The sequence below is a fragment of the Cavia porcellus genome, unplaced genomic scaffold (genome assembly GCF_034190915.1).
Source record: "Cavia porcellus strain 051 isolate PalLab524CR breed Dunkin Hartley unplaced genomic scaffold, mCavPor4.1 scaffold_3, whole genome shotgun sequence".
Taxonomy (NCBI): domain Eukaryota; kingdom Metazoa; phylum Chordata; class Mammalia; order Rodentia; family Caviidae; genus Cavia; species Cavia porcellus.
The window spans coordinates 45,262,697-45,282,028 of record NW_026947486.1 but is presented as its reverse complement, the minus strand read 5'-3'; the positions used below and the strand labels follow the sequence as shown (position 1 = coordinate 45,282,028).

Genomic DNA, 19,332 nt, shown 5'->3' with positions numbered 1-19,332 from the left:
TAATAAATTGCACTAAATAAAGTATTCTTCTACCCACTATCATCACTTAATGAATTGAAGACTTTAAGGAACTCTGAGGAAAAAAATTTTGCCAGCTACTCCTCAGACAGAGAACTAATATGTAGGATATACAAAGAAATCAAAAATATTAAACCTCTTAAAATTAAAGCCCCAGTCAAGAAATGGGCAAGATACTTCACAGAGGACAAAATACAAATTGTCAACAAATGCATGAAAAAAATGTTCAGTATCTCTGGTCACTAGAGAAAGACAAATCAAAACAACTCTAAGATTCTTTTTTTACTCCAGAAAGAATGGTGATCATTAAGAAATCAAACAATAAAAAAATTTTTAAAAAGAAATCAAGCAATAACAAGTACTGGCAAAGCTGTAGTGAAAAACAAACCCTCGTATATTGTCGGTGGCAATATAAACTAGTACAACCATTATGGAAATCAGTATGGAGATTTCTCAAAGAACTGAATTAGAGGGGAAAAAAAGAACTGAATTAGAAATTCTTTATGACCCAGCTATCCCCCTATGAGATATCTTTCCTAAAGAGCTTAAGTCATATATGTATACCAATATATACAGTCATATATGTATACCAATGTTTGTAACAGCACTATTAGTAATCACTAAATTCTGGAAGCAGCCTATATCTATCAACAAACAAATGGATAAAGAAAATGTAGGGGCTGGAGATTTAGCTCAGCAGTGTAAGCACCTGCCTTGCAAGCAGGCGGTCGTGAGTTTAATCCCTGGTACCGATTAGAAAAAAAAAAAGAAAATGTAGTACCCAATCTGCATTATGTACATGTAACCACTCTCCAAGATGACTGTAAACTGCATGAATTGCAAACATGTAGTAATGAAATTACATTAAATTTTTCTTAGAGAATGTGGTATCTATATATAATGGAATACTACTTGATTAAAATGACACATTGGTAGGAAGGTGGGTGCACTGGAAAATATAATGTTGACTGAAATTAACAGACATATAAGCTTGAACACAGTATAGTATTCCTCATTTACCATTCCCCAATAGACTACATTGTATGAATCACAAATATGTACTTATAACATAAATAAAATACTTCTAAATACTTTGCAAAAGAAACCACTCTGTAGACATTTTTGTGAGCAAAATTATTGGTTTTTTTTAAACAGAAAGAAGCAAAAATAAGAATAAAACAGTTTTGAAACAGGCAAGTAGGAGAGTAATAATAATTAATACACTGCAGATTGTTATATTCATAGTAGTAGTTCAGAGTATAAGATAGAAGCATGAAATATTGTCCAAAAAAGTATCAGCACAAAACTTTCTTTTCAGGGCCAGGGATTTAGCTCAGCAGCATAAGCACCTGCCTGGCAAGCTCTAGGTCGAGAGTTCAATCCTGGGTACAAAAAAAAAAAAAAAAAAAAAAAAAAAAAAACACCTTTCTTTTCAATGAACTAAGAGAAACTAGCTATATAACTACCTTTTTTATACACCCATCTTAACTATCTTGTGTGTATATAAACATTTTTTTCTGTTTCCCTTCCTCCCTTTACCCTTTGTCCCATCACAGTTTCTTTTCTTTTGAATAGTGTCTTCCCAGTTCACAATATCTATTGTACACTTTCAATCTTATTTATTCATTGTTTCTCACACTAGTGCAAAATTAGTATTATCATCACCCCAGTAGAAACAGGTGACTTTTGATGCATGATATTTGAAGATATGCCACCAATCTGATAACTAATTCATCCAAACCACTTATAGTTATGACTGAAAATGAGTATTGGCCGGGCATGGTGGCTCACGCCTGGAGTCCCAGCACTCGGAAGGCTGAGGCAGGAGGATCATTGCGAGTTTGAGACCAGCCAGGGCTACAAAGTGAGCTCAAGGCCTGCCCAAACTACATAGAGACCCTGTCTCAAAAAAAAAAAAGGCTGGGGATTTAACTCAGTGGCATAAGTGCCTGCCTGGTAAGTGTGAGGTCATCAGTTCAATCCCGGGTACCAAAAAAAAAAAATTAATATCAAGGGGCTATAAATCAGAACTAAGAAGTAATGTTTAGAATTAACATTGAAGTGGAAGAAAGCATTTATTGGTCAAAATGAAACTCTGCAAATAACCATAACAATATTTTGGTTTTTTCTTTTTTCTTTTTTTTATTTTGGTAGTACCAGGGATTGAACTCAACACCTTCCCATGAAATTATATCCCCTACTCGTTCTTTTTATTTATTATTTTGAGACAGGACTGTTAAATTGCCCAGGAAGGACTCAAATTTGTAATTCTCTTTGTTTTTCATCTTTGTTTTTATTTTTGTTTTGAGACAAAGTCTCAGGCTGACCTTGAGTTCACTGTGTAACCCAGGCTGGCATTGAACAAGCAGCAATTCTCCTGCATCAGCCTCCCAAGTGCTCGGATTGCAGGCATGCACTACCAAACCAGGTATAATATCCTATTTCCCAGAAAATAAGACCTAGCATGATTTTTCAGGATGCTCATAATATATGTCTTATTCGAAAAGTAAGTCCCAGTTAAGATAATCAATCAGAGGGACACACTTAGCACATCCATTGCAACACAGGGCTGGAATATTGAATTATAAAATATTAATATATAATTGAATACAAGTGAATATTAACATTAATACTTAAATGATAACATAAATTAAGTACTTAGAAATACCCAAGCAGCACCTTGGGACAAGAGATACATGCCTATGTAAACATGATTGTGTCCAACATGAATCTTCATAATTCAATATATCATGTGTTGTAACAGATGTACTTAATGCACTCATGTGAAACAAAGCAATATTTTCTGAATTTGGTGCTTGCAATTTTTCATCGCTTTTATGTGGGCCATCATTCTTAACTGTCATCATTTTTGTTGCTACTCCTGTCTCTTAAGTCTTCAATTAACACTTGATTTAATGATGAAACTACTCCGTGAACCCTAGCCTGCAAGAGGTCATTACATGGGTGAAGATGTCAAGGGATGAAATCACTGACAGCTGTTTCATCAATGTACTAGGAGCATGCTACATGGACAAGAAGTGCTCATTTAAGGAGATCTCTATTGCTGGACATGAAAGATTGGGGCGAATGGTTCTACAGAAAATGGACTCAAGAGAAATTTAGGCAGAGGCCAGATGTGGTGTCTCACACCCATAATCCCAGCATTTAGGAGGCTGAGGCAGGAGGATCACTAAATTTGAGGCCATCCTGGACTACACAGTGAGTTCTAGATCAGCCTGCACTACAAAATGTATCTTATTACTTATCACTAAATAAACAAATAAGCTAGAGATGGTAGCTCAGTGGTGAAGTGTTTGTCTAGCATGTGCTGGGCCTTACACTCAATCTCCAGTACCCCACAAACCATTCCAAATAAAAGGCACAACAGTCAAATCAGAATGAAGGGATGTGAAGCTAAGCACAGCAAAAAATAAGGACAGAAAATATGTGGGTTCAATATCTCTCTTTCTCTTTCTCTCCCTCTCTCTATCTCTATCTCTGCCTTTGCCCACCCCCAAGGTCTTGCTATGTTACCCAGGCTAGCCTCAAATTGTTGGACTCAGGACATCTTCCTGCCTCAGCCTCCTAGCCCCTAGAACTACAGACACCAGTAAGCCTGGCTCTTTTAAATTCTAGCTCAGAATTAAACCTCATATATTAACACTGTATTTGTCATTTCCATGTTTTCTATATAGTTTATAGGCTTTTCAATAGCTGAATTAGTTGGCTGTGAAATAACCAGTTTTGCAATATTTTTGTGGCACTGAAGATCAAACCCAAAGCCACGCTCATTCTACACAAGTGTACTACCAGTGAGCTACCCCGCCCTGTATTCTAATTTTTTTCTTTTTTTTTTTTCTTTTTTTTTCTTTTCTTTTTTGGTCTTTTACAGACAGAGTCTCACTATGCAATTCAGGCTGGCCTTGAGTTCACTTTGTAGTCCAGGCTGGTCTCAAACTTGCAAGGATCCTCCTGCCTCAGCCTCTCAAGTGCTGGCATTACAAGTGAGCACCATCATGACCAGATTAATTTTTTTCTTTTAACCATTGACATCTTGAAAGATGTTGACATATTATTGGATGTCTTCCAATCTTTGCAGCTGCCCCGGTCTTTGTTCTCATTATTTTTACCTGGACTGTCCTCTTCTTCCTTCATTCCTGCAAAGTTAAATTCCATTCATTTCTGAAGACCCATCTTTAATGTTCCCTTCCCTGTGTTCTCATGATTCCTATTTCTAATAGTTAACTGGGATAAAAAATGACTCGGTGATCATATCTCTTTTTCCTACTACATTATCAGACCATCAAGTTTTAAAAAAGAAAAGAAAAAAAGAAAAAAATGAAATCTCAGTTCAAAATAACCTTTAAACCAGGTGTGATGGCATATTTCCATAATCCCAGCACTCAGGAGGCTGAGGCAGGATGATCACTGTGTTCAAGGCCAGTCTGAACTACACAGCAACTCTGTCTCAAAAAATAAACAACCTTTCAAAGGCAGGTGTGGTAGTGCACACCTATGACCCCAACACAGGGGAAGTGGACACAGGAAGATTCCCAAAGAATTTGAGGCCACTCTGGGCTAAATAGCAAGAACCTCTTTCAAAAAACTAAAGAACAAAAGAAAAACTTCAAAAAAGGATGAGATAGGTTGAAGGAAAGGGGAAAAAAGAATCAAGTTATATCATGTACAGGTAAAAAGTCCCTATGATGAATGTGATCATTATGTATACCAAAAATGTACCAATAAACTTAATTAATAAAAAAGATGAGATAAACAACCTGATAATTCAATTAGTGGAGCTGCTAGACTCACTGTCTTCATAGCTAAATTCAACTGACTTAATTGCTCTTTTGAAGCCAGAATCTGTACTACAAGTCTTGTGCTGTGTGTCCTCCTCCCATTTCCTATGCCTCAGTATCACCTACATTGACGTTCTGACACATTGGCTCAATACAAAGCCGTATTACTGTAGATGAAGAGGGTATTACGAAAACACAGTTTAGATCCTGGAAAAATATTGTATTTGTAAAACCTTACAGTGTTATTGGTGTTTAACCTCAGCGTCTACAATGTGTCAAAAATAAAATGCTACCTAACATGCTTGAAGTCCTTGATTATATCCCAAGCACAAGAAAGAGGTCACAAGGTGGAACAAGGATGCAGAGTAAATGAAAAGGGGGCACAATGAACAAAACGATGTGGAAACAAGAGTGTTCTTTCAATTTAGTTTATGCTCTGAGAAAAAGACAAGAAGACAAATGCCTTTTTAAAATTATTATTTTATCAGCAATAGTGATCTTAGTAACCTTGGTTTCCCAAGTATAAACAGAGGTCACTAAGCAAGGACCCTAGTCCACGTGACTTCTAGCACTGTGTAGAGACCTTTTTGTTCCCTCAATTAATTAACATAGGCCATGACAGATCTGTATACTCGCCCTAGAACTGTACAAGAAAGCGACCTACGTCAGGACCTAATCTCTCCACTTCTCCATTTGAGAAGGTAAAAAGTAAGTGTGGTAAATATCTGAGTCGTGAAGAACGAGTTTGGAGATTGCCCCAGATTAACACGACCTTCTCCCCACACTTGGTAGTACAGACTGACAACACAAAACCGGTTCTCCCATGGAAGGGGACAACAGGAAGCCGAAGTAGCATTTACCTGGTCTTTCTGGTCATATGGTTAAACCTCCGGAGCGACGCAGAGGGTGGCAATGATAAATTTACCCACGAAGCTTCCAAGCTCACACACTTTAGAAATCACCGTAGCCGCGGCGGCTGTGGCGGCTGTGGCGGCTGCGCTGGCGGCAGTGGCGACGGCGACAGCAACTCCTCCCTCTGCTTCTCTTCCCACCCCAGCCTGGGCGGCCAACAGCCTTCACCCCGCCCTCCCTGGACTGCTCCCACTTCCGGGTGATGCCCGGCCCGGAAGCAGGAGCTCTAGTGTAAAGAGAGCCATGCATCACGTGAAAGGGAGCGCGGGGCCTGGAGTCAAGCTTCTCCCGCCCCCTGCTGCCCCGAGGCAGACACACAGTTTCGCAATGAGCTCACTGTGGGCGTTGGAAGTCACCGAATTCCCATGCCAAAAACAAACTAAAGAAAACACACACAAAAACCCTACCCAAACAGTGCTTTGGTCACCTGTGATTTTCTAACCTCAGACCATGAGGCATCATAAGAACTTGTAAATATTTTCTGCGCATTTCATCCTTGCCCTACGTGAGCTAGATTAGCATGGATCGCTTTACAGGTCAAAATGTGTTAATTTGCTTGTGTTTCCTGATAGCCTAACTCCAGATGTAAAAGTCAAAACCATAAACGTGCCCTCATCCTTCCAATGAAAAATTGTATCATGGGCAAAAAAGTGTTTAAAAATTCATAATCTTTATGGGAATGGACAAGGATGTCACTACACTATCACCGTTCCTCTCTCTGAATCACTTCCCCATTTAGTTATTCATTGGTCTAACATTTAAACACTTGAAAGGCTCCAAGGATGCAAAAAAATATTAAAAGTATCTATCCGGCTAGTTGTAGTGGTTTAATCCCAACACTCTAGGTAGCAGGAGAATCACAAATTCAAGCCCAGCCTGAGAAAATTAATGAGATGCTGTTCCAAACATTTAAAAGGACCATCCGTCTATCTCTGAAAACCCTAAATTCAATCCCAGTACGGGGGGGGGGGGGGATCTATCACCATGAGTTCATATGGAAATGAGATACATAAAATCCAACAATATAATACATAAATGTTACAGAAAACATCTAAAAACATTATTTTATTCTTGTTTTCTAATTTGACATTTTAAAAACCAACAAGGGTGGGGCAGCACAGTGGCACAGGCCTGTAATTCCAGTATACTGAATACAGGCCAGCCACTACATAGTGAGAACCTGTTTCAAAAAAAAGCAACAAAATCCTAAATTTTTAAAAATAATTTTGTAGTATTTAGGATCAAACCCACCTACCTTCCCCCAGTTCTGGGACTGAATAAAGGGCCTTTGCACTATGCCCCTAGCCCTTTTTATTTTGTGTAAGAGTCTCGCTAAATTACTAAATTGAGCACACTGGGCTCTAATTTGCAGTCCTCTTGCCTCAGTCTCCCAGAATATTGAGATTAGAGGCACATGCCACCACTCCTGACTTTTAATGGGGTGGGGTTATTGTTGGGGGGGGGTTTGACACCTGGCCTTGAATTCACTATGTATCCCACACTGGCCTCGAAACAGATTTTAATTTTTATTTTGGTTGTTTTTTTTCCTTTTTATCAGTACCAGGGATCGAACTCATGACTGCCTGCTTGCAAGGCAGGCACTTATGCCACTGTGCTAAATCCTCAGCCCCTTAATTTTTATTTTGAAACAAGGTCTCACTAATTTGGCCAGGCAGGACTCAGATTTCCTTAATCTCCTAAGTAATGGGATCACAAGAGTGCACCACTGTGTAGGCTGATTTTTTTAAATTCTGAGCAGTAACTGTAAAAGAAGGAAAGAGTCCATTGTACTTATTCCCAAGCAAGACAAAGCCTTTCTTTTCTTCTTCAGGATAAATAGCTGTTATATTAGAGAAAAGTAATCACAGGGCTACTTATGCTTTTCAACTGGAAAAACTTAAACCAGTTTCCATAGAGAAATGTCAAGTTTAATAATGTAGAATTTTTAAAAATAGGCCAGGTGTGGTGGGTGGCACATGTTGGTAATTCCAGCACTCAAGACTGAGGCAACAGAATTAAAGCTAGTTCAAGGCCATCCTAGACTACATACTGAGTTCAGGGCCAGTCTAAACTACATAGCAAGACCTTGTCTCAAAATAATAATGATAATAATAATAATCAAAGTATAATATAAACCGGGTGCGGTGGTGCACACCTGTAATCCCAGCACTCAACCTCCCTTGTGAGTTCGAGAACAGCCTAGACTACAAAGTGAGGTTAAAGCCAGCCTGAACTGCATAGTGAGATCCTATCTCAAAAAGATCAAAAAGAGAAAAAAAGAATAAATATAGATTCAATTAGTATGCAAAGTACAAAGAATAAATATAGATTCAATTAGTATGCAAAGTACAAATATTAAGTATTTGTAAAAGACTTCATGTATGCAACACAATAAATATTTTTAAGAGTTAAACAATTTCCATCCTACCAGTCATAAAATTCCCATTACACCTTGATAGACAACATTTAAAATTACCCACAAATCACCTAGGCATGGCGGTGCAAGCCTGTAATCTCAACACTCTTGAGGATGAGGCAGGAAGATCAAGAGGTCAAAATCAGCCTGGACTATCTAACACTCCCCCGTCTCAAAAAAAAAAAAATGGGGATGGGGATTTAGCTCAGCAGCATAAGTGCCTGCCCGCCAGGTACCAGGTTGTGAGTCCAATCCAATCCACAGACCTAAATTTTAGGCCTACAATTATTTCAGAAAAAAATTATTCTCTCCTCCCCCTAAACCTACACACAGAAATAAAAATATCAGTCTCAGAACTCCCTATCTTCTAAGGCATTAAATTGTAGTTGTTAATCAATATGCACAACTTCAATCAATATGCATAAGACATAAATTCAGGCCAAAATTTAAATTCTTAAACATTACATACAATGGGGCAGGGATGTAAGAGCACCACAGCAGGCTAGGGATATAGCTCAGTGGCACAAGTGCCTGCCTAGCCAGCATGAAGTCCTGATTCCAATTCCTGCTACCAAAAGAAAAACAAAGCACCACATCAATAAATTAATAAAATCACATCATATGAAATTAAATGGATAAAAAAGAAATTAAATGGACTCCCAAATACGGTATTAGCAAGTTAGACTGTAGCTAATTATTAACACTATTTAAGCTTTTAAAGAAACTCAGTGATGCCAGGAATATAGATTTATTAGAAGCAAAATATAAACTGGGGCTTGGTGGCACACACCAGCAATCTTAGCATTCTGGGAGTCTGAAGCAGCAAGATTCCAAGTTTGAGCCCAACCTGAGCAATTTAGCAAGACTATTTCAAAATAAGGGCTGGGCTGCATTTCAGTGTGAAAGCCCCTGTTCAACACCCCAGTACCACAAAAACATCTAAAGATTTTTTAAAATGTTGTTTATTAACATGAGCTACAACACACCCTATAAACACACATTTAGTCACTCAGCCTTTGCCTCATTGTATAACACCTTCTATCTTTAAATGCTTCATCCTTAATCCTCCTTGTCAATGCAGAAACATACTAACATATTTTCACAATCACTGTATTGATTGAGCTTTCAAATAGAGGGATACGCCTACAATGGTAAACAAATTTGCTGGGAGTTGAGCAGGTAAGCATCGTCAAAATGCTTATGAGGTGGTACTGATATCACCCATGACAGTCACCAGGGTAAGGAACTCAACATCTGTGCCTCTTCAACTACTATACATCTCATTGTGAGTTCAGTGAACTTATAGTAACAGATCACAGAGCCTACCAATACTGTTTTAGGGTAAGAGTTAAAGTCTTCCTGATGTTCACCTCAACTAAAAAATATAGTCCTCCAATAGTGTTTAAAAGATTAGCAATATTTCTAAGGTGAATCACTTATCTAAATACTTTCTTTGGCAGGTACAGGTATTCAAACTCATGACCTCACACACGCCAGGCAGGCATTTATGCCACTGAACTAAATCCCAGACCCACTTATCTAAATTCTTCAAACATAGATACTTGAAAATAGGGAAACTAATTTGATAACCTCCAGACTCTAGGGTTTGTCTTTTTGGTTTTGGTTTTGGTTTTAGTTTTGGGGGGATTCGTTGGTTGGGTTTTTTGGACTTTTTGAGACAGGGTCTCGCTATACAGTTCAGCTGCCCTTCAGCTCACTTTGTAGTCCAGATCGGTCTCAAACTTCCAACAATCCCCCTGCCTCCAGAGTGCTGGGATTACAGGCATGCACCACCATGTCTGGTTTAACTCTAAGTTTTATTTAAAACTATGGCAGTTGTGTATTACAGGGAAAACTGAGTGCAAATCTCTACAAAAGACTAGAACTTTCTTGCTTCAATGCACTTGGAAAGCTGCAAGATTAAAATGTTGTGATGGCTCAAAATGTTTAAACTACTGCTTCATTTCTAATCATGGTAATTTCAGAATTACACATCAGGACAAAATTAAGTACCAAATTAAGATTTATGGGTTTTTTTTTCTCCCAGTACTAAGGATTAAAACTAGAGTTTCACACATGCTAGGTAAGTGCTCTACCACTGACCTGCATTCCCGCCATAAAATTGTTTTTGCTTTTTTTATTTGAAAAAGTAAAAGTGAAGAGTGACAAAGAAAAGTGACTCTGCAGAGAGAGCTTGGGCTGAGGAAAAAAGGAAAAAGCAATATAAAAGAACACCCTGGAGAAAGCAGGGCAGGCTGTGAAGAAAAGCCACAGTGGCCAAAGATTAAGTTTAGAAGTTTGTTTAGGGATGAGGGTGTTGCTTGCCAATCAAGCACTTGCCTAACATGGGCAAAGACCTGAAGTCAGTTTAGGCACTGAAAAAACAAAAAGTTTTTCATGAGTACTGACTACAACCAATTTTTATCACACAAAGCAACATATTTTTGCTGGCAAATGAACAGGTAACATTCTATAATGTCACACATATAGTTGACAAATACCACATAAGAGAAATGGTACAAATACTGATCATTGCTTCTAGTCATAAGATATGGGAGAACTCAGAGATAAAAAGGTATTATTTTAATCTAATAGGTTGAGGCTTTCTTAAAAATGTTTATCTCTCTTAATCCCATCTCACATTATACATGCATTTGAACATTTCAGTCTTATTATGAACAGGCAGACCATACAGGACCCAGAAAAAGAGAAGCCAGTTCACTGTTCTCATCAGACAACAGAGGCCAGGTCAGGTCTGGAACACATTAAGAAGCTAGTTTGATCTTCCGGTAAGCTGTGCAAAACAGGCAGGGCCCAGGAAGAGAGAAACCAAATTGCCTTTCCCGAGAGCTGACTGGCACATGGGCGGAGAATCAAGACACACACACACACACACACACACACACACACACACACACACACGGGCTGAGTGAGAATCAAGACATAGACACACACATGCATACAGGGGCTGAGAATCAACACACACACAAACCTGTAAGCAACTGCCTGGTTTGGAGGACTGAGGTACAAAAACAGCTAAATGCTTGTATTGAATGATTTTGCAGGACTAAGGCTGGTAGTCTAAACATCTATTAGGAGGATGACAGTGGCAAATGTGGGGGATTTCCTTATGTCCTGTTTCTGAAATCTAATATTGTTCTGTTTTTACTCAGTGCTGTTTTGGTTTTGTTTTATTCAATTTTACTATGTCTGAGGAAATGGACAACTATTGTGAAGATATATTATGGTAGCCATTGTTGATCTATTGTCCTGTTTTGAGGTTATGTACTACTTTCAATGCTTTGTTTTGATTGGCTTTATTGTTCTGTAGTTAGGTTTTATTTGACTTAAAATGAAAAAAATATGAAGAATATTTCCACAGATAAGACTTTTATGTATTCAATTTGTATCAAAAATGGTACTACTATAGCTATTAATCCTGCTACCTGCATATTTTGCAATGACATTGTTATTTCTATTAAAATCATGTAGTCACTGACTTTGGTGCTTTTTTTTTTTTTTTTTTTTTTTTTTTTTTTTTTTTTGCGGGGCCATCGATCGAACTCATGACTTGGTGCTTGCCTGGCAAGAGATTATGCCACTGAGCTAAATCCCCAGCCCCTGGTTTTTGTTTTTAAGACAAAGTCTCACTATATAGTTGAGGTTGGCTTCAAACTCACAGCAATTCTTCTGTGCACCACCATACCTGGTGTGACTTTGGTACATTTGAGAAGACTGTAAGACAGTGATGGCGAATGTTTTAGACCTGCTGCAGCACATATGCCATAGGTTCACCACCACTGCTCTAAGACATACTAACTGCAAAGTACGTTTTGTACTCCATTAACAAAGAAAATCTAATATTTTTATATCTATGATTAAATAACAAGACTGTATTAGGTGAATCTTTTTAATATCATTACAAATATCTCAAATAAATGTGCTGCAAAATGAAAACATCTAATTAAGATGAATATCCTGAAGGAGCCAAAGAGCTAATTTTCAGACAACCTGGTTCACTTTATGGGACCACTGTTCTTTAGGTCTGGCAACATCCTAAATTCTCTAAGCAAGTGTGAAAAGAAGCCTGGTGTGGTAACACAACACCTGTAATCCTGGCACTTGACAGGCTGAAGCAAAAGTAACTGCCATGAATTCGAGGCCAGACTGAGCTATATACAAAATGAGTTCAAGGCCAGCCTGAACTATATAGTAAGACCCTAACCACTCTGCCAAAAAGATTGAAAAGCAGTTAATAATGCCAATTCCAAATATAAACATGAGAAGTAGAAAACAGCAGGCATAACCAATATTTGAGCCAATTTTTTGCTCAAAGATGACCTAAATAGTTTTGTGGTAAGTTATTCATTAGCTGTAATTTCAGACTACTATAGAGTTGACTTCCCAATGATAACCAAATTTCCATTTCATATTACTTCATAGAGTTCTTTTCAAAAGCTGTACAGCATTTTTACTTTGATATTAACACAAAGGTTAAATGAAAAGCAATCAAATTTAACTTCTTTTACAAAAGAAACAAGGCCTACAATAAAGGTTTCAATTGTACTTTATTTCTTCAATACACATTTTAATGGACATACACTGCTTTTACTTGACATCAGTTGTGATTTGATATTGAAGCAATTTAGCTGTATTATATCAGCGGGCATGATTACTGATCTTTCCATTCCTTTGGGGTGACTCTGCCAACAGGGGAAAGGTTCCATTCTATTCCAATTTGTGTTGCTGTCTGTAAGAATTAAAATTATGTCAGTTACACATGTTTAAACCAAAGTCCACTCCCCCTTATAGCTTATTTCTTGAAAATGACAAAAATATTGTGTTTCTCAGTTTAAATACTCACCTGGATACAGAACCCTCCATGCCAAGTCAAACCTAATTGTTATCCTATTTCTCCAGAGCAGTGCTGTTCAAAAGAACTTCTTGAAAGGCATGTTCTACATGTGCACTGTACAAAACAGTAGTCGCTAGCCACAAGTGGCAATTAAGCACTTAGATGCACCTACTGTGACTAAGGAAATTTTTATCAGAATTGCCTAAATAACAGCCAAAGAGCATTTCTTTATACTATACTCCTTCATCATTAAAGAGTATATTTCCCCTCCAAAAGCTCCTCTTATCACACATTCATTAGATATCTGTATCTCCCTCTAGTTAAATATGTATGTATGTATTTATGTATGTATGTATTTATTTATTTGAGGTAGGATCTCACTATGAAGTTCAGGCTACCCTTGAGCTCACTTTGTAGCCCAGGGTGATCACAAACTCACAATGATCCTCCTGCCTCAGCCTTCCAAGTGCTGGGAAAACAAGCGTGTGCCATCACACCCAGGTTTTTCACATTTATTTTAATAGCATATCTGATTCCAAGGCTGTGTGTATATGTCAGTGATACAGTAGTTTATTAGCATACAAAAGGCCCTGGATTCAATCCTTACCACTAAAAGTACTGCACCTGATTTTGGTTTTTTGAGAGTCTCAAGACATATTTCAGGGCCGAGGATATAGCTCAGCAGCTCAGAGCCTGCCTGGCAAGTGCAAGGCCCTGAGTTCAATTCCCCACACCAAAAAAATTTTAAAAACCTATTGCAGGCTTACCCTGAACTCAGGATCATCCTCCTGCCACAGCTTCCCAAGTGCTGAGATTATATACATCTGTCCCCATACCTAGTTCATCTTCTTTGTTTAAGGCAAGGGTTGAATTGTATCTTTTAAAACCAACTTAAATATTTATTAGAATTTCAAGACCATCTTTAACCAGTAAATAATGTGACCAGTAATAGTTTGGCGTAAGATACAAAAAGCTTAAATAAGGAATCTAAGTTACTTTGCATCCCTTGTACCACAAAATTTACAAGAAAAATCTGATCACTGAAGTGTATATAGAATGACCCAAAAATGTAAACTCCTAGCAACTATAGAATAAAAAACAACCAACAGATCTAAAGATGTTTTGTTTCATTTTCATTTTGATGCTGGGGTTGAACCCAGGGCCTCATGCATGCTAAGTACACACTTAACAACTAAGTTATATCTCTAGCCCATGATAGCAATTTTCTAATATCTGATGGCTGTCATAAAGAAATGTGATGATCACAACTATCTATATTGCAGTAGGTGTGTTAGCCCATGTCTATAATCTCAACACATGGCAGGATGAGGCAAGAGGATCACTGTGAGTTCAAAACCAGTCTGGGAGCCAAGTGTGGTGGCACATGCCAGTAATCCCAGCATTTAGGAGGCTGAAGCAGGCGGATGGTTGCAAGTTCAAGACCAGCCTGGTTACAAAGGGAGCCCAAGGTCAGCCTGAACCGCATATCAAGGTGCTGTCTCAAAAAAAAAAAAAAAACAAAAAAAAATCTGGGCTACCAAAGCAAGTTCAAGGTCACTACACTAATGTAGTAAAACCTTGTCTCAAAAAAAGTTATTTGTATTGCAATTGAATGATGAGTAAAATACGAAGTGTGGTTTTCCACAACATAAGATCCTTTAATCAGGCTGGGAATATAGCTCAGTGATGCAATGCCTGCCTGGTAAGCGCCAGGTCCTGAACTCGATTCCCAGTACTCCCTCCAAAAAATTCTTTGATCTTCTACACAATATGGAAAGAGCTATCTTGTGCTCCAGTAAACAATCTGTTATATAAAATATTAACAACACAAGATGGAGGAGAGGTAAAGGGGATGTAAAAAAGAATTAAGGTATGTTATATACATGTACCAACTCCCCACAATGAATGTAATCATGTACTACAAACATAATATACTAATAAAATGTTTTTAAAAAGATAGATGAACAGGGGACTGGGGATTTAGCTCAGGGGCATAAGTATCTGCCTTTTGCAAGCAGGCGGTCGTGAGTTCGATCCCCGATACCGATAAAAATGAAAAAGGCAAAAAAAAAAAAAAAAAAAAAGATAGATGAACAATGATAAACATTTCCACTGAATGGGTTATTAAATAATCTTCTAAGTCCCTTCTAACTAGAAATGTATCCTTTTGTGGTAAAACACTTAAAATACACAGAATAAGAATGAAAAATATCTTAAATAAAATTATTGAGGCAGAGTATGTAGCTCACATATCTAGTATATGTGAGGTCATTGGTTAAATCCCCAACACTGTTAAGAAAAAAAAATCATAATACTTACATATGTCCATATAGCAATACAGAATGTGGCTCCACCAACTAATACAGCATTACCATACTTGTCATGGAAATCAGGTGTACGTTTCTGGTGGCTCTGCCTTGCCACCATTTGTTGAATGCTTCCAACTTAAAGAAAAAAGAAGTTAGAAATGTATCAATTATCAGGAAAAGAGAATATATGTGACTGACAATGCCAATAAGAGCGCCAAGGAAGTTAACTGTATAGTATTGCACAGTTGAATAAAATGTTACATTGCAGCTAAACACAAAGTAACATACTCTGAAATACATCAAAAATAAGATAAATTGCCAGGCATGGAGGCAGAAGCAAGGTAATCCCAGCACTGAAAGACCAAGGGAGGAGAATCTCAAATTTAGACCCAGCCTGGGTTACCTATCAATTCAGACTCTGTCTCAAAACAAAAAAATAAAACCACAGTTAGGTGTGGGGGCACACACTATTAATCCCAGCACACGGAAGGCTAACACAAGGATCCTGCTAGTTTGAGACCAGGCTGGACAAAGTGAGTTGCTCAAGGCCAGCATAAACTGCATAGCGAGACACTATCTCAAAAAGAGAAAAGAGGAAAAAAAGCCCACAGTTGGAGATTTAACTCAAGAGTAGCAGACTTCCCTAGCATGGGAGGGCTCAATCCTCTATACTAAAGAAAATGAAAAAAACGGCAAATGAACTTCAAATTAAAGCAACTGTTTATGGTGTTAATATTTCAGCCAAAAAAACCCCTCTAAAACTAGGGCAATCTGAAAAATAACTATTAAATTTACTAATAATTACTAAAAAGTTACTAAAAATAATTACTTAAAAAATTACTAATGAGTAAGGCATCATGCTATAAAAAACAGAGTATACACAAACACTAAAATTTCAAAGACACTCGGGGTGTGATGAGACACATTTGTAATCCCAGCACTCAGGGTAAGGCAAGAGGATCACTGAGTTCCAGGCCAGCCTGGGTTACAAAGTAAGTTTAAGGCCAGCATGAACTGCACAGTGAAACCTTTTCTCAAACAAAAAAAAATTCAAAGCCACCTGGGGCCACATAAGACATTAAGGTCATCCCGCACCATTGCATGACCCGGTCTCGTGAAAAAAAAAAAAAAAAAAGTTTAAAGCAGGCATGTATTCCCAGCACTCAGGAGGCTGAAGCAGAAGGATTGCCTTGAGTTCAAGGCCAGCCAGGGCATACCAAAACCCTGTATCAAACATGCACACATGCACATGTGCACAAAAACTTTTAAGACACACTTTGTTATCAGATTATTCTCAGTCTAGAAGAGGACGTAGGAAAACATAAATCACTTATAGTACATAGAAGTAGAATAGTTTAGCATTTAATTTAATTTTGGGTTTTTTGGTTTGGGATTTTTTTTTTTTTTTTTTTTTTTTTTTTTGTATCAGAACTGGAACTTAGGGTTGCCAGGCAGGCGCTGCGCTGGTAAGCAACATCTCCAGCCCTAGCTTAGGACTTAAATGGCAGATAGGATTTGGTTCTACAGATGTGGAAAAGGAAAATGTGAAAACAGATAGACATAAAAATCCAGTGTACTGAAATACCAACTAAGTTTGGCTGAAAGACAAAGAGTATAAGAAGTTAATAGAGAATTAAACTAGAAAGGATCACAGACAGCTACTTTTCTTTAAAAGTTAACATAAGATGGTAAAGGTTTTTGAGCAAGACAAGTTTTTACTAGTACTCTAGTACAAAGGGTATTTCCAGAAATCTTTTTTCCTTCCTCAGCAATTAAAGTAGCAGGTCCTTATTATTTTAAAGAGCCCCAAAAGTTAGGTAGGTAGGTAGCCTGACTGATCTTACAGAAAGCATGTTTTAAGAAGGCAACCTTTTCCATTCACTAGCACTTAAGAACAAAGTGGTGTTTATGTGGTACAATGGGTTATTTCATGGTCATTACTGACCATTACTGGTTTTCCTAACTGCCTTATATTATTTTCACCTAGTGAAACCCAGGATGAACAAATTCACAAACATTTCACAATGTATTCTGCTCTGGAACAGTTCTAAAAAACTGACCATGTGAACTAGGCATGATGGTACACACCTGTAATTCCAGGATTCTGGGAGGCAAAGTCAGGAGGATTATTAAATTTGAACCCAGCCAGGGAAGCCTAGCGAAATACTGTCTCAAAAGTAAAAAATGCACAGGGTTGGGGATGTAGCTCAGTTCGAACACCCTGAGTTCTATCGCCAATGCCAATGAAGAAAAGAAGGAACTATAATCCCAGCACTTCAGAAGCTGAGGCTAGAGGATTGCCATGAGTTGAGGCCAGCCTGGGCTACATAAACTAATTCAAGGCCAGCCTGTAACTATGTAGCAGACCCTATCTCAAAAAACAAATACAGGGAGTTGAAGACCAGCCTGAAGTACATATGGAGACCCTGTCTCAGAAAAAAGCAAGGAAAGAAAGAAGGAGGGATGTAGGGAAGAGAAAAAAAGAAATAGAAAGCAAAGATGCATGTAAATCCCACACTGGGAAAAAAATAATAAAGCAAAAAAAATCTTTCCCTAAGGTACAAGAAGATACTACTTGCTTAAAGGGAAAAGAAGTTAAGATTACCAAGAAATTCTGGGTTGAAATTTCAGATTACCCATGTGGATTTCCTTAGACCTCTCCTCTATTTTTTAAAAAAAGTAATTACACATTGATAGTCTCATATAATACTCACCAACCCTCTATTTTTTTTAGACAGGGTCTCGCTGTGTAGTTTAGGCTGGCCTTGGGTTCACTATGTGGCCCAGGCTGGCCTCAAACTTATGGTGATCCTTCACTCTCAGCCTCCAGGAGTGTACCGGCAGAGATATTACTTATTAACCCCTTATTTTATAAAGGAGGAAACAGGTTCAGAGAGATTAAATCTGAAACATGGCTTTTGGCATAAGAAAAACCAGACGGTTTTTATTTTCAAAATGCAAAAAATAAATTGAGTGTCTAGAACACAATCTAGTAAATATCTCTAATATCTCTGTAAGTGAAAATAATACAGGTACAATGATAATTGCTCAAAATCACCTTCACTCACGTTATTCAAGGTCACCTTCAGTACAAATCAAGTAAGGAACTTAATTTTTCTCAATATATAAAGCAGGACTCAAATTTCCCTGCACCTGCCTAACTTGCAAATAAGATTTTTTAAAATGACCACGACTGCTTTCAGGCCAGATAATATTCAGTTAACAACCTACAAATAACGTCAAAACTGCAAGGCTACCGTTTAGGTTATCACTGAATGGATGACTACGACAGCAGAAAGAGTGCTGGGAAACGAAACAAAAACACTGGGAGAGAAAGACAATGCTAAGGAAATTTTCCCAAGGATGTAGGACGGTGTAGGACATCAGGTATCTAGAATAAGGATGTCCTTCGGGGATAAAGGGCACGAGAGACAACGGGGTGGGGGGTACAAGATTTATAATTGACCCCAATTTTTTGCTCACCTGGAAGACGACTTAATGCGTTTTTGGCCAAGGGAAACATCGTGGAGCTCAAGATGAAACAGCGGTTACTGCAGCTGCTGCTTTGCTGCAAACTACTTCGCGATACCCTTGCAAAGAGCCCTGAAAAACAAAATGGCTTCCTGTAGAGCTCCTTAATGAGATTTGATATGATCTCGCGAGATTTGTAAAAAAAAAAACCCTATAGACATTCTAATTCTCTTTACAACGAGGGAAAACAAAGGCCTTTTGGGAGATGTAGTCTCAAGCTTTATAAGTGTCGTAGATTGTAGTCAATAAAGAATGAACAAACTCCTTGAAGCAAGGTTTAGGGCTCTCCTGAGTGTGGAGAGACTGATCGTTCTCCGGTAACCTAAGGCACCAGTTTCAAAATGGTATTGAAGTTCAAGAGGTTTAGAACTCTACACTAGCTCGTTTTTGTTTGTTCGTCCAATGTCTTTTACTTTTCAAAGTTTGTGTCCCTTTTTAAACTTTGTTTCTTTGGGGGTTTTTTTGTTTTTGTTTTTTCTGAGACAGGGTGTT

General features: G+C 38.0%; 2 protein-coding genes across 5 annotated transcripts in view; both read right to left on the bottom strand.

The window, feature by feature from the left end:
- Nucleotides 1-5,888, bottom strand: part of Atp7a (ATPase copper transporting alpha) — a 244,070-nt gene extending 238,182 nt beyond the window's left edge. For all 4 annotated transcript variants that reach the window (XM_063246120.1, XM_063246119.1, XM_023565589.2 and 1 more), the window contains exon 1: nt 5,678-5,888. The gene's annotated coding sequence lies outside the window, so the exon portion shown is untranslated. The remainder of the gene's footprint in view (nt 1-5,677) is intronic.
- A 6,806-nt stretch (nt 5,889-12,694) lies between these two features.
- On the bottom strand, nt 12,695-18,977 carry LOC100723369 (cytochrome c oxidase subunit 7B, mitochondrial). Its single transcript, XM_003470974.5, has 3 exons — nt 18,793-18,977; nt 15,320-15,444; nt 12,695-12,895 (listed from the first exon to the last, which is right to left on the bottom strand). The coding sequence occupies exons 1-3, from the start codon at nt 18,830-18,832 to the stop codon at nt 12,818-12,820; spliced, it is 243 nt and encodes an 80-aa protein (XP_003471022.1). The 5' UTR covers nt 18,833-18,977; the 3' UTR covers nt 12,695-12,817.
- Nucleotides 18,978-19,332: the final 355 nt, after the last annotated feature.